General features: G+C 43.9%; 1 protein-coding gene across 1 annotated transcript in view; it reads left to right on the top strand.

The window, feature by feature from the left end:
- The window catches only part of LOC126998312 (neural-cadherin-like), a 36,781-nt gene that overhangs the window by 12,582 nt on the left and 9,351 nt on the right, over nt 1–14,848 (top strand). The window contains exons 4-11 of the mRNA XM_050859799.1: nt 2,151–2,412; nt 2,820–2,966; nt 4,504–4,680; nt 11,109–11,508; nt 12,050–12,252; nt 12,495–12,661; nt 13,239–13,407; nt 13,837–14,100. Coding sequence (XP_050715756.1) covers nt 2,151–2,412; nt 2,820–2,966; nt 4,504–4,680; nt 11,109–11,508; nt 12,050–12,252; nt 12,495–12,661; nt 13,239–13,407; nt 13,837–14,100 — 1,789 coding nt within the window. The remainder of the gene's footprint in view (nt 1–2,150; nt 2,413–2,819; nt 2,967–4,503; nt 4,681–11,108; nt 11,509–12,049; nt 12,253–12,494; nt 12,662–13,238; nt 13,408–13,836; nt 14,101–14,848) is intronic.

The following is a 14,848-nucleotide window of genomic DNA, read 5'->3' as shown; positions in this document are numbered from 1 at the left end:
CAGCTGATTTTGAGTGGTCTAAGTTTTCAGTATGATCAAGGCAGGGTTTCAAGACACAACCCTGAAGCAGCAGGTACTTGGAAACAGGTTTAACAATCATGACAAGAAAATCAGCAGCTCTTGTATCTGTTTTAGTCTACGGAAAAGAAAATCACCCGCTCTTGTATCTGTTTTAGTCTACGGAAAAGAAAATCAGCAGCTCTTGTATCTGTTTTAGTCTACGGAAAAGAAAATCAACCGCTCTTGTATCTGTTTTAGTCTACGGAAAAGAAAATCAGCAGCTCTTGTATCTGTTTTAGTCTACGGAAAAGAAAATCACCAGCTCTTGTATCTGTTTTAGTCTACGGAAAAGAAAATTAGCAGCTCTTGTATCTGTTTTAGTCAACGGAAAAGAAAATCAGCAGCTCTTGTATCTGTTTCAGTCTACGGAAAAGAAAATCAGCAGCTCTTGTATCTGTTTTAGTCTTCGGAAAAGAAAATCAGCAGCTCTTGTATCTGTTTTAGTCTACGGAAAAGAAAATCAGCAGCTCTTGTATCTGTTTTAGTCAACGGAAAAGAAAATCAGCAGCTCTTGTATCTGTTTCAGTCTACGGAAAAGAAAATCAGCAGCTCTTGTATCTGTTTTAGTCTACGGAAAAGAAAATCAGCAGCTCATGTATCTGTTTTAGTCTACGGAAAAGAAAATCACCCGCTCTTGTATCTGTTTTAGTCTACGGAAAAGAAAATCAGCAGCTCTTGTATCTGTTTTAGTCTACGGAAAAGAAAATCACCACCTCCCCCATTTCTTAAGTATTCTACATTGACCATAAAGCTAACAAAAGATTACTGAGCTTTAATTGTAGCATACATTTAATATTCACCCGAGTGAGGATATATATAGAACTGCAGGGCTCCTCAAATCCATGATAATTGCTACCTAATGGATTTTTTTTAACCTTTGTCTTATACTACCACGCAACCAGGCACATGCTCGGTCGTTTTTCTACTCGGTCAATCTCTTCTCATCTCCTCTATCATTTCCTGTACCCTATCACTTTGGCCTTTTTTGTAGTCTTTATCTTATTCTCAAGTTATATTACCAGGTACATTTACGGTCGTTCTGCTAGTTAGTCGATCAACCTATCACTTCAGCCTTTTTCGTAATCTTTATCTTATTATCTTATTTCCTGTACCCTATCACTTTGGCCTTTTTTGTAGTCTTTATCTTATTCTCAAGTTATATTGCCAGGTACATTTACGGTCGTTCTGCTAGTTAGTCCATCAACCTCCCCTCTCAACTCCTTTATTATTTCCTGTTCCCTATCACTTTAACGTTTTTCGTAATCTTTATCTTATCAGGTTATGTTGCCAGGTACATTTACGGTCGTTCTGCTAGTCGATCAACCTCCCCTCTCAACTCCTTTATCACTTTCTGTACCCTAATTATTTTCTGTACCCTTTCACTATCTAATTAACCTTTCTTACCTTTGTTTTATGCAACCAGGCACATGCACGGTCGTTCTCTATCAGTCACTCTCCATTCATCTCCTTGGTTATTTCCTGTACCCTATCACTCTGTCTAATGAACCTTTTTAATCCTTATCGTATATCCCCACGCAACCAGGCTCATGTACTCTTCGATCAGTCACTTTTAATTTCCTTTATAATTTCCAGTACTTCATCTCCCTTTCTAATTAGCTTTTGTTCTTGTTTCTTTTCTATGCCACCTCGTACCAGGCACATGCACGGTCATCCTGCTATCTGATCAACCTCTTCTCATCCCTTGTACCATTCTTTGTACCCTATCACTCTTTTAATCCTTGTCTTGTAGCAGGGGGCTTCGTGGTGCCGTGGTTAGCACACTCGGCTCACAACCGAGAGAGCCCGGGTTCGATTCCCGGGCGGAGAGGAAAAATTTGGGCGGCTTTTCCGATACCCTACGCCCCTGTCCACCCAGCAGTGAATGGGTACCAGGTATTAATCGGAAGCTGTGTCCCGTTTCCTGGGATCTGTTCCCTTCTCCTAAAATTACTTCCCCTTCTGTCTCTCTCCGGCACATGACCACAGATGTTGCGCCGACTAAACGAAACTTTCCTTTTTTGTCTTGTACCACCATGCAACCACCCACGTGTACTCTGCGAATAATCAACTTTAGTCTTTATAATTTCCAGTACGTTATTACTCTATCAACTTAGTTTTTATTTCTTATTCCTGTTCTCTACCTCCTCGCCACCAGGCACATGCACGGTGGTGGTGCGCGTGGCCGACGAGAACGATAACCCACCTCGCTTCACCCGCCGCCGCTGGAAAGTCACGGTGCCGGAGACTCACCACCCCGGAGAAGCCGCGCCTAACCCGCCCAACCCGCCCAACACGACTCTGCTGGAGCTGACCGCCGGGGACAGAGACGAAGACACACACCTCCTCTACAGGGTGAGTGGTGGCCTAGGGCGGAGGAGTAAAGGGTAAGAGATAGAGTGGGTAGGAAGACACACAGACACATACGCACATATACTTATATACACACATAAATTAAACAACCAAACAAAGAAACATAATAACAAAGAAACGTACACACAAATTCATTCATGTTAGTGTTAAGATGTTCGAGAGAGAGAGAGAGAGAGAGAGAGAGAGAGAGAGAGAGAGAGAGAGAGAGAGAGAGAGAGAGAGAGAGAGAGAGAGAGAGAGAGAGAGAGAGAGAGAGAGAGAGAGAGAGAGAGAGAGAGAGAGAGAGAGAGAGAGAGAGAGAGAGAGAGAGAGACGAAGGGAGGGAGGGAGTGGGAGAGAAATATTGGTGTGTTTGTTTGTTTGTATTCCGCTACTCTTAACTCCTGCAGGTGGAGCCTCAGAGCGGGCCGGGGTGGGATATCTTCAAGGTCCGGTCCGTGGGGTCCTCCGGACAGCTACTCGCGCTCCAGGGCCTTGACTACGAACAGGAGGCCCACCGACGGGGCTTCCGGTTCAGGGTGCAGGTGACCGATAAGGTGAGGCCCTGTGTGTGTGTGTGTGTGTGTGTGTGGTGTGTGTGAGTGTGAGTGTGAGTGTATGAGTATGAGTATGAGTGTGTGTGTGTGTGTGTGTGTGTGTGTGTGTGTGTGTGTGTTTATTCGGTCAGACCAATTCTCTATAAAAAGATGTGCACGTTACTCCTATAAAAGACACATGTAAAGGAAGAAAGAAAGAAAAGATGCCAAAAGATAAGAAAAAACATAGGGTAAGGTCCTGCTGTGTTTTGGTGCTACTCTCGAAAAAGTTTTAGGACTCAGGAAGGAGAAATACAATCGAAAGGTGTGATGTTTTCTTTTCTTTCGCGTGTGTTTTTGCGTGTGGATGCCGCACCTGCAACTTGTTCCGTGTTTAAGTTGGAGACTGAACTGAGAACAAACGTGAAAATAGAAGTTGCTGTATCTGATATTTTTGGCGTTTTTGTCCATGATTGTGCATGGCTTTCTCTTGTTGAAAACTAAGCTCCTTTACGTTTTATAATCTCTCCTTTCATGAAATTTCACAGTGTGTCTGCCCCTTTGATGTTCAGGTCAAAAGGTGGCGTAATAATTTTCATCTGTTTTACATTTCCCTGTCACTGCGTGTGCCTTAACCTTCTTGGCTCTATGATCGTAGGGTGAGTGGATAACATTAAACTTGTACATTATTTACTTTTATATTTCAAAATCTGGTTTCTATAATTATTTCACAAATAAGCCCATGCCGTATGGTTTCACACATATCCGCATATATTTTCCTTCCTACTACTGTATTGAGTGTTATCAAGGGAGGAGTATCTAGACAACTCTCTAGAGTCTAGACTAAAATGACTATCTTTTGTTTTTACACTTCTTTTCTCCTTGTTGTTGTGGGAGCAGTGATTTGTTTTATCCTTGAATTGTCTCCTTTGCTGTAAAGAAATGCTGTATAGTTTAACATTTAATGAGACACTATATTTTTTTTAGGTAATGGATAGCGTTAATCTTACCTATTAGCCTTCTATTTTGACACTTAACTAACCACCCAGTCAGTCACCTCAAGGCTTACTCGAAGGCTTATCGTTTGACACGTAACCATAATCTTCAGAAATTTTCCGTAAGCATACTCTTCCTGGATGAATGCTGAACGTTAAGCATACCTATTGCCGTTTTTGAGGGATATTTAACTATTCAATCTGTTACCTCGAGGCTTATTCATTGATTATAGTTTAACACTTAATCATAGCCTTCAGGGAATCATGATTATTAGACAGCTTTAACCATACCTATTCCTTTTCTAATTATAACACTTAAATAACTAACCAACTAATCATTTATCTCAATATTAAATTATGAGCATTGGACAGCACAAATGTTGCCTATTGTCCTTTCTATTATAAAACTTTAATAGCTAACTAACCAATCAGTTTCCTCGATGTTAAATTAATGTTTCTAGCTTAACTCAACCGAAGCCTTTACGAATTTATGAGCATTGGACAACATTACTTTCACCTCTTGTTCTTCTCTTGAAAACATAACCAACTAATCCATCCATCAGGGACCTCATGGTTGGGAGGACCTGGGCCACGTGGACTCGGCCTGGGTGACGATTCTCCTCAGCGACGTGAACGACAACCCGCCGGTGTTCCTCCGCCCGCACGCCGACGTCACGGTGAGCGAGGACGCGGCACCCGGCACACTGCTCGCCTCCCTGCCCGCCCATGACGCTGACGAGGTGAGTGTGTGAAAGAGGAGAGGAAGCAGAAGGAGGAGAAAGGAGCTGAGGGGGAGGAAAAAGGAGATGAGAGGGGAAAGAAGGGAAGTGAGAGGGAGGAGAAGGAAGCTGAGAAGTGGAGGAGAAGGAAGCGAAGAGGGAGAAGGAAGCTGAGAGAGAGAAGGAAGCTGAGAAGGAGGCAAAAGGGAGCGTGTGTTAAAAGGGGGCAGATGCGAGCAAAGAAATTAAAAAAGGGGGAAAAGAAGGGAGAGGAGAGAGAAGAAAAGGGAACCTTTAATGGAGGAGAGGAAAGCTGAAACGAGGGAGAAGGGAGCTGAAAGAGAGAAGGAAGCGGAAAGTGAAAGGAAAAAGGAAATGAGAGGGAGGATGTGAAAGACAAAAGAAAGAAGGAAGCTGCAAGGGAGAAGAAAGCGAAGAGGGAGAAAAAAGCTAAAAGGGAGAAAGGATATGAGAGAAAGATATAAGTTGAGATGGAGAATGGAGCTGCAAGGTGGAGGAGGCTGAGAGAGAATTAAGTTCATTGTATGGGGGAATACGTGCAGTAGAGAGGGAGAAGAATGTTTGCCCCGACTATATAAAGTAAAATTGATATATACTGCTGAAAGCGTGTAATAAAAAAAAATGGAAGGGGAAGGAAATTATGTGTACTTGCTATTACAAATAAAGGTACGAGGGGAAAGGTATTTTAAATGGAGAGAAAAATGCTCACAAGCGTTGTAAAGAGTATTAATGAAAATGTGAGGGGGGGATGCATGAGGGGGAGGGGGAAACACTTTTCATTATTATAAACCATAACTTTTTACTGAGTGTTTGTGGGCGTCGCAAAGTAGGCAGGTAGATTTACATATTATTGTACATAAAGTTATGTAGCGAAGAATGAGGAAATAAAGCATAGAAGAGGTAGGAAACGTAACCCTGGCATCAATAAATTATGAGGAGGAGAGCCGAGAATAAAGTAAAAGTTTAAATTCGTAGCATTCAAGAATGTGTCAAACGCAAGTGCTCAAAAGTTGAGTGCCCAGTGATCATAGTTTCTGTATAGACTGTTGCGTTGTACGTATTCTAACCTCAGAATACGTTACTACAACTACCAACACATTACTTACAGGTTAGCGTGTATTGTTCACGGTTACTGTATTGGCTGGGGAGGCGGTGGCTGAGTGATCAGCGTGTGGGCTCGGTGTTCTGTAAGACCCGGATTCAAGTCCCGCCTGTTGCTACAAGCTGACAGTTTTCAGTCATCGCCGAGTGGCCTAAGACTACCCAAATGCTGTCCTCGCCTATCAACCCGGACCATAGTGAAACGTTCTAAAGGGGAGCAAAGATGAGTCCCGGGGAACAGCATGAACCAAGATGCACCACTGTAAAGCACACCGGCCTTTTGCAGACTCCTTACGTTCTTATTCTTAAAATGTTCTTAAAATCCTTCCGTTTATTTTCCTTCACACAAAGACAAGTAGCACAAATCACTGGAGGAGAGAGGAGTGGGAAGAAAGGAAAGAGGGGGAAGAGGAACCGTGCTGGGACTGACGGAAGATAAAGGTACAGGCAGTACAATAATGAGCCACATGAAAACACTCTTGGATGAAAGCCGGAGACGAAAAAAGAGAGATATTACTAGAGGATACAAAGGAAGGGAGACGAGAGAGAGAGAGAGAGAGAGAGAGAGAGAGAGAGAGAGACCTAAGAAGTGGTATACAAAGCGAAAAGAAGAAGAAGAAGAAGAAGAGACAAAGAATATGAAGAGGACAAAGAAAATGAAGAAGAAAAATAGAGAGGCAAAGAAACCAAAAGAAGACGAAAATGAACACAAAAATGAACACAAAAATGAAGAAGAGCAGAAGAAGAAGAAGGAGAAGATAAAAAAAATGAAGAAACAAAAAGAATAATGAAGAAAACAAGGAAGATAAAGAAACAGAAGAAAAGAAGAAAATTAAGATGAAAACGAAGAAAATGAAGAAAACGAAGAAAATGAAGAGAAAGAAAGTAGGAAAAGAAAAAAGAAAACAAAGGCCATCCATACTGCAGACCACGACCATAAATAAGCCACACTTCTGATTGACTCTCACTCAGACTTAACCCGTCGTCCGTCAGACTTGGGCCTGAAGGAACGCTCTCTCCCCCAGCCCGTTTGGTTTCGCTGCCCTCGCCAATAACTAACTGCAAAAGAAAACAAATGCTCGCCCCGCCTCCTCGCGCCAGCCACCTACCACTACCACCACCACCAACAACAACACCACCACCACCACCACCACCACCAACAACAACAACAACAACAACAACAACAACAACAACAACAACAGACTGCACGAGGAGATTGATTTTACACTGCATCTGAGTTGAGAGCTTAACACAAGAAGAGAAAGGTAATTAAGGATACAAAAAAGGATGACTGGGTAGAAAGAGAGACCTAAGAAGCGATACGAAGGAAAGGAGAAAAGAATAAGAGGAAAATGAAGAAGAAGAAGAAGAAAAAATGAAAAGAAGATGAAGAAGAAGAAGAAGAAGAAGAAAAAGAAGAAGAAGAAGAAGAAGAAGAAAAAAAAAGAAGTTGAAGAAGAAGAGAAGAATAAGAAAGGAATAATAATAAAATGAAGAACAAGAAGAACAAAAATAAGAAGAAGGAGAAGAACAAGAACAAGAACAACAAGAACAAGAACAACAAGAACAAGAAGAAGAAGAAAGAGGAGAAGAAGAAGAAGAAGAAGAGTTTGTATCTGAGTCACGTCCTTACTGCATGCAATTGGCGGAAAAGCTGTTGTGAGTTCCAGGCGCTTCGAGGTGTGTGTGTTTTGAGTTAGTTGGTGAATAGATAACCCGGGGATTGATGTAGCAGCAACGTATCTTTCGGGATCTGCTGGCGGGAGCTCGGGAGATGGTTTGCAATAACTTCTTGAATAGCCTGCCTCGTGTTGGATTCTTCTCGTTCCGTGTGTTATCGCATTTTTTTCTTGATTCGATTCTCTCTCTCTTAATCTCTTATCTCAATCTTTCTCTTGCTCTCGCTCTCTTGCTTTCTCTCATTTTCTCTCTCTCTCTCTCTCTCTCTCTCTCTCTCTCTCTCTCTCTCTCTCTCTCTCTCTCTCTCTCTCTCTCTCTCTCTCTCTCTCTCAACGAAGCAGTGCGTGTCATCCGAACAAAAAACGAGCCACGGCCACGTCCCTCCACCCCGCCCGTGTAAATAGACGCCGTGCATCACAACAAACCCGTAACCGTGATCCCGCAAGTACCACCACCTCTATTACTAAGCCTCTAGATAACTTAAAAATCCTTAGTTTCAATGCGCGTAGCCTAAGAAACAAATTTGATGAACTGAGATGTCTTGCTTTAACAGAAAATTTTGACATAATTGCTATAACCGAAACATTTATCGACACCACAAATATTGATTTAAGTTCCGAATACAACATAGATGGCTACAGACTCTTCAACAAAGATCGTGTAAACCGTAGAGGCGGTGGCGTCGCCCTTTATGTCAAAAGCTATTTGCAACCCACTGACAAAACACCGGGAAACAGTAACGTTGAACATTTGTGCGTGCGAGTAAACACTGCAAAAGTCAATTTAAATATATCTGTCACCTACAGACCTCCCGGGCAATCACTCGATGACGACCTTGAAATGCACAGCGTCTTAAGGCAGTCACTTAATAACAGCGACTCACTGATATTAGGAGACTTTAACCTCCCCCATATCGACTGGGCGACACTGTCAGGTACAGAAGGCGAGTCACATAGAATGATCGAATTTCTAGAAGAAAATTATCTAAGCCAAATGGTTTCTGAGCCAACTCGACAAAATAATATACTCGACCTTGTTATAACAACCCAAGATAACCTAGTCAGTAGTGTCACGGTAGGAGAACACCTCGGTTCTTGCGATCATAAATTAGTGCGCGTCGACATTAAAGCTCAATCATCAGTGACTGAAAATAAAGTAAAGGTGCCCAATTTCAAAAGAGCTAACTTCGTAGAAATCCTACAAAAACTAACAGAAATACAACTATCAGATGACGGCAACGTAGAGGAAGCCTGGCTAAGACTTAAAAATCACTTACTCACTCAGCAGAACACATTCGTCCCCTTGTGCGAGAAGAGAATTAACACTAATAAACGCCCACCGTGGTTTAATAGCGAAATTAAACAATCAGTCAATGAGAGAAAATTGTTTTACAGGTTAAAGAAAGAACAAAGCACGCCCGAAAACATTAGACTTTATAATGATGCCAGGCGACGAGTAAAAAGACTAGTAGGTCAGGCAAAGCGTAGATACGAAGAAAATATTGCAGCCAACTGTAAAAATAATCCGAAATCTTTCTTCAGTTACATAAACAACAGAAAGGCGATCAAAAGTGGTATTGGACCTTTAACAAACAGCGACGGTGCACTAGTGACTGACAGCCAACACATTGCAAACCTCTTAAACAATTACTTTTCCTCGGTGTTTAATACTAACAGTCTTCCTCTCGCTACCACCAACACCAGTACTATTGTAAATCTCGAGCATGCATTGCCTAATTTTGAAATAACAACCGATGAAGTCCTTAAAGCTCTCCATTCACTTAAAACAAATAAAAGTCCTGGACCTGACAAAGTATATCCAACTCTGCTGAAAGAAACAAAGAGCGAAATACTCTCCTCCCTCACAACCGTATTCAATATGTCCTTGCGACAAGGCATCGTCCCTTCAGATTGGAAAAAGGCTAACGTGACACCGATTTTCAAGAAAGGAGACAAAAAAGTACCAGGTAATTACAGGCCCATTAGTCTAACTTCGGTTGTAGGTAAGCTACTTGAGGGCATAATTAGAGACAAAATTATGAATTACCTTGAAAGCCACTCATTGGTTGGGGACTCACAACATGGCTTCCGAAACAAAAGATCCTGCCTATCAAACCTATTAACCTTTTATAACGACCTCTTCACTGTTTATGACGTAACCAAATCACTGGACGTAGTCTATCTTGATTTCAGAAAGCGTTTGATAAAGTCCCGCATCATAAATTACTTTACAAATTAAAGCAAATAGGTATTGACGGTCAAGTAAACCAATGGATCGCGAATTGGTTGAGCAACAGACAACAAAGAGTAGTGATCGACGGATTTAACTCAGAGTGGGCGCCTGTCACTAGTGGCGTCCCTCAGGGCTCGGTCCTTGGCCCAGTGCTCTTCATTATTTACATCAACGACGTGGATGTTGGACTCAATAACCGCATTAGTAAATTTGCAGACGACACAAAGATTGGCAACTCGGTTCTCACTGACGAAGACAGGCAAAGCCTCCAAGAGGATTTGCACAAAATTTCAGCTTGGTCGGATAGATGGGAGATGCCCTTTAACGTAGACAAGTGCCAGGTCCTTCAAGTTGGAACGAGGAATAAGAAGTTCGAATACGAAATGCGCGGCGTTAAACTCAAAAGCGTTCAATGCGTCAAAGACTTGGGGGTCAAAATCGCGTCAAACCTCAAATTCTCACAGCAATGCATCGATGCAGCAAATAAAGCGAACAGAATGTTGGGCTTCATTAAAAGAAACTTTGTATTCAAGAATAAAGATGTAATACTCCCGCTCTACAACAGTTTAGTCAGACCCCACTTGGAATATGCGGTACAGTTTTGGTCTCCCCACCATGCAAAGGATATTGCTAAATTAGAAGGTGTTCAGCGAAAATGATCCCTTCCTTGCGCAACAAATCCTACGAAGAAAGGCTTTCTACCCTTAACATGTTCTCTCTTGAGAAACGTCGCCTCCGAGGAAAACTGATCGAATGTTTTAAAATACTTAATGGTTTCACGAATGTAGACAGATCAACATTGTTTATGATCGATGACACTTTGCGCACGAGGAACAATGGCGTAAAACTCAGATGTAGACAAGTAAATTCAGACTGCACCAAATTTTTCTTCACCAACGTTGTAGTGCGAGAATGGAATAAGCTTCCACCGTCATTGGTCCAGTGTAACACGATTGACTCCTTCAAAAATAAGTTCGACCGTCACTTCCTTCAACTTAATATCAACTAGAGTAGAAATGCAACGTTTTGGAGTCTTCTGATTAATGTAAAATCACTTAGGTTTAAGGACAGACCACCAAGTCTGGACCATGGGGTCTGTGGGGTCTGATTTTCTATGTAAATCTATGTAAATCTCTCTCTCTCTCTCTCTCTCTCTCTCTCTCTCTCTCTCTCTCTCTCTCTCTCTCTCTCTCTCTCTCTCTCTCTCTCTCTCTCTCTCTCTCTCTCTCTCTCTCTCTCTCTCTCTCTCTCTCTCTCTCTCTCTCTCTCTCTCTCTCTCTCTCTCTCTCTCTCACACACACACACACACACACACACACACACACACACACGCACGCACACACTCTCACTTTGACACCCCAAGCTACCTGGCTATAACCTCAACCAACCAGCACTTTTTCACCTTACACCGCCAGGGAAAACAGCATGGCATAGACTACCGCTTGGAGGGTGGCTGGGGCGCCCTCACGGTGGACACGGAGGCCGACGTTAGTCTGGCGGGGCCTTTGGATCGTGAGGCTCCTGGTGGCGCCGTCGGGAAGGTTCGTGTGGTGGCTGTGGACCGAGGCGACCCCCCGCTCTCCGCCACCGCCACCCTCACCGTCACCGTGGAGGACGTTAACGACTGCCCTCCGACGCTCCTGCCGCCCACCGTCCTGCACGTCACCGAGGGCGGCCCGCCTGCCCTCCTAAGCGTCCTCAAGGCCACGGACCCCGACGTGTGGGCGCTGGGTCACGGTCCGCCCTTCACCTTCTCCCTGGCACCCTCCAACCCCGCCCACGTCCTCTCCCTCATCAGCCTCAAGTTCAACCCGCGTGAGTACCATGGCCGGAGAGTGTCTTGTTTTGTGCCGCTAGTCTCCAGCTGAGGGAATCACACCCCTCTGTCCCTTCCCATACTCCTTCCTTATTTTTTTTAATTATATTCCGTTCCCTTCTTCTCCCGTGTCACTTTCATACTTTTTTTTTTACGATGGAGACAAACCAGCGGCTGAATAGAAGAGTTTTAAACACGCCCACAACATGTTAGTCTTATATAAAAGAACATAAGATACCAAGAATGATCAAATGTAGTTGCAGTCGTGTTATGTCGTCTGGCTACTCCTCTCTTGAAAGACTTTGTCGCATAAAGGAGGAAATGCAATAAAAGAAAGGTGTTCCTGAGTCAGTGAAATAGCTGAATCAGTGAAGACAAGGGTTGACTCCTGCATGGTAATTTGATTAGAATGAGGGGAAGTTTAAGCAGTCTTCCACAGGGATGCCGCGAGAGGGTGTATGCCTCTTATGGACTTGATATCCATAGGCATTACGCTGTGTAACTCATACATGCCCTAAGGCCCTGCACACACCCCTGCAGGCCTGGACAGCGGGCGCGGCGGGGCGGAGCTGTGGACGGTGGGTGCCGTGGACCGGGAGCAGCACCGGCAGCTGAGCGTGGCGGTACGGGTGTCGGACGCCCAAGGCCTGGCCGCCACACACCGCCTCACAGTGCTGGTGGACGACCTCAACGACAACCCCATGAAGCCCGCGGCCAAGTCAGTCTACCTGTGGAAAACCCAGGTGAGGCGAGCCATCATTTTACGTGAGAGAGAGAGAGAGAGAGAGAGAGAGAGAGAGAGAGAGAGAGAGAGAGAGAGAGAGAGAGAGAGAGAGAGAAAAGCATGTCAGTAATATTTCCTGATATAGTTAATCAGAGCTCATTAATTATCGTCTGAACGTTATTTTATTCATCTCTGTTTTGAGTTCAAAGTGACATTAACTGCAGCTGTTTTTGAAGGTCTCGCATCAATCTTCTTCCCCAGGGCGGCGGGGGCGCCGAGGTGCCCTTGGGCCGGGTGTTCGTGGAAGACCCGGATGACTGGGACCTGGAGGACAAGGAGTTTGAGTGGGCGGGCACCCCCCACCCCCTCTTCTCCCTCCACCCCAGTGACGGGACCATCGTGGCGTCCGGCGAGCTGCGGGAGGGAAGGTGAGGCGCGGTGTTCGAGTGTCCAGCTAAAGGGCTGTTGAATGTGTCCTAAAAAAATATATACATAAGGTCACGGACGTGTGTTATCTATACATCACCTCGTTTTCTGGTCTTGATGGTACCTTCACGTACATTGAGCTTTGGAAAGAAGGGATAACAGGCCTTAAAGAAGAAATCATGTACAGCCTTAACCCATCCAATTACATCCGTGCCAACACAGCTAAACCCAAAATAGTTTACTCCACAAAGTCTTATATTGGTGTATAAATCATGCCTTCAGCGTATTGTACAAATGGCGTCAGCAAAGAGCGGGCATAAATAATTATAATAGCAATAATAGTAATGACAATATTAATAATGATAATGGTTTTTGCCTTCCTCTCTGACTGATCCACTCATTCATTCATTTACTGTTTTCCAAAGTTTTCCAATGGTTGAGGTTTTCACACACACACACACACACACACACACACACACACACACACACACAGAGCTTACCGAGGATATTACGTAAAAGTATGGATTAAAACTTCTTCCCAACGTACCATTCTCCTCCTTCCTTCCTTCCCCTCGCCAGGTACGACTTGCAGTTCTCCGTTAGTGACCGCGCGTGGCGTCAGCACGGCGTGGCGGCCAACGTGACGGTGACGGTGCAGACACTACCGGCCGAGGCCCTCACCCACGCCGTGCCCCTCGCCCTCTCCCCCGTCACCCCCGAGGACCTCACCCGCGGCTGGTCCCCCTCGGTAAAACTCACGCCTCGCCTCATGGTTACCGCCAGAGCAATAGCTAAATAGGTAGATAGCTAAATACATATATAGAAAAATAGGCTGACAGATAGATATAGACAGAAAGAGGGATAGATAGACAGATATATATAGATAATTAGATAGATACATAGATAGATAATTGGATAAATAAACAGACGAACAGATGGAGAGATAAACAGAAAGACATATAGATAGATAAATAGATAGATAGATAGGTAGATAGATAGATAGATTCGTAGATAGACGAATGGATAGATATAAAAAAGTATCAAAGCGAGAGGGAAAGTGGAGATATTTGTCAAGAAAAGAGTAGAGAGACATCAACTATCACAAGCCTTTTAACATATCAACACACCACACCGTTTCTACCCTCTCTATTTACGTGAAAGGTCTTGTTTACCACAGGAAGGTGGAGGGATGCTGGGCACTCTCCTGAAGGCGGTGGGGGAGGCGCTGAGTGAGCCTGGCAACACTGTGGGGGTGGTTAGCGTGTACGCCGGCGATTCTGGCCACCCGTCCTCTCCGCCCCTGCCCCTGGCCTCCACTGTCCCCGCGTCCCCGCTCACTGCCCTGCCCTCAACGTGTGTGTGGGTGAGCGCTAAGGACGGCCGTGGGAGGTTCATGAATCCTCTTAAACTCCAGGGTCTCTTGGCACTGCACACACGCCAGGTTAGTCGAGTAGCCCTAAGAGTTATCGGAGTTAACATCGCCCCATGGTTGAGGTTTTCACACACACACACACACACACACACACACACACACACACACACACACACACACACACACACACACACACACACACACACACACACAGTTTACCAAGGATATTACGATTATAGATGTGTGAAAAGGGAGGAATGAGAGAATGGAAGAGAGGATGGACAATGCTAATTATATATAACGCGTTTGTGAGATCGTTTTCACATCAATTTTGGGATTAGATTTGGTTGCTTGGTTTGCTTTATTAAATCAGTGCATCGTTCCATAAACTAAGTGATGTATATTGTATGTTGAAGCAGCGTCATTACAATAATACCCACTGCTGAAAATTATCAAGTTATTCGATTGTGCTTGTTCTTTCATTGTTCATGCTCTTCAAGGAGAAAGAAAAGACGTAAGGCATGAGAAGAGTTCATTTTATCATCGTTTGGGTCAAATTTTCCTGACTTTTGATAGTTGTTTAATGCTCATTGCTTATAATTTATAGTTGTATTAGTTATAGTTCCCGAGATATAGTGATGTTACTCGTTGCTCTCGTCGTGTTTCACAGATGTCTTATGTTTAAGTTTGTCTCTAACCATAGTATTCATGTTTTTTTCGTTCCTGGTCGTGTTACTCAAGGCTTTAGTTTCGTTATAGGGCCGCATCATATTCAAGTTAATGTTTCTAGTCGTATTACTCATGGTTCCTCGTTTAT

The sequence above is a fragment of the Eriocheir sinensis genome, chromosome 14 (assembly GCF_024679095.1).
Source record: "Eriocheir sinensis breed Jianghai 21 chromosome 14, ASM2467909v1, whole genome shotgun sequence".
NCBI classification, from domain to species: domain Eukaryota; kingdom Metazoa; phylum Arthropoda; class Malacostraca; order Decapoda; family Varunidae; genus Eriocheir; species Eriocheir sinensis.
This window is presented reverse-complemented; position numbering and strand designations above follow the sequence as displayed.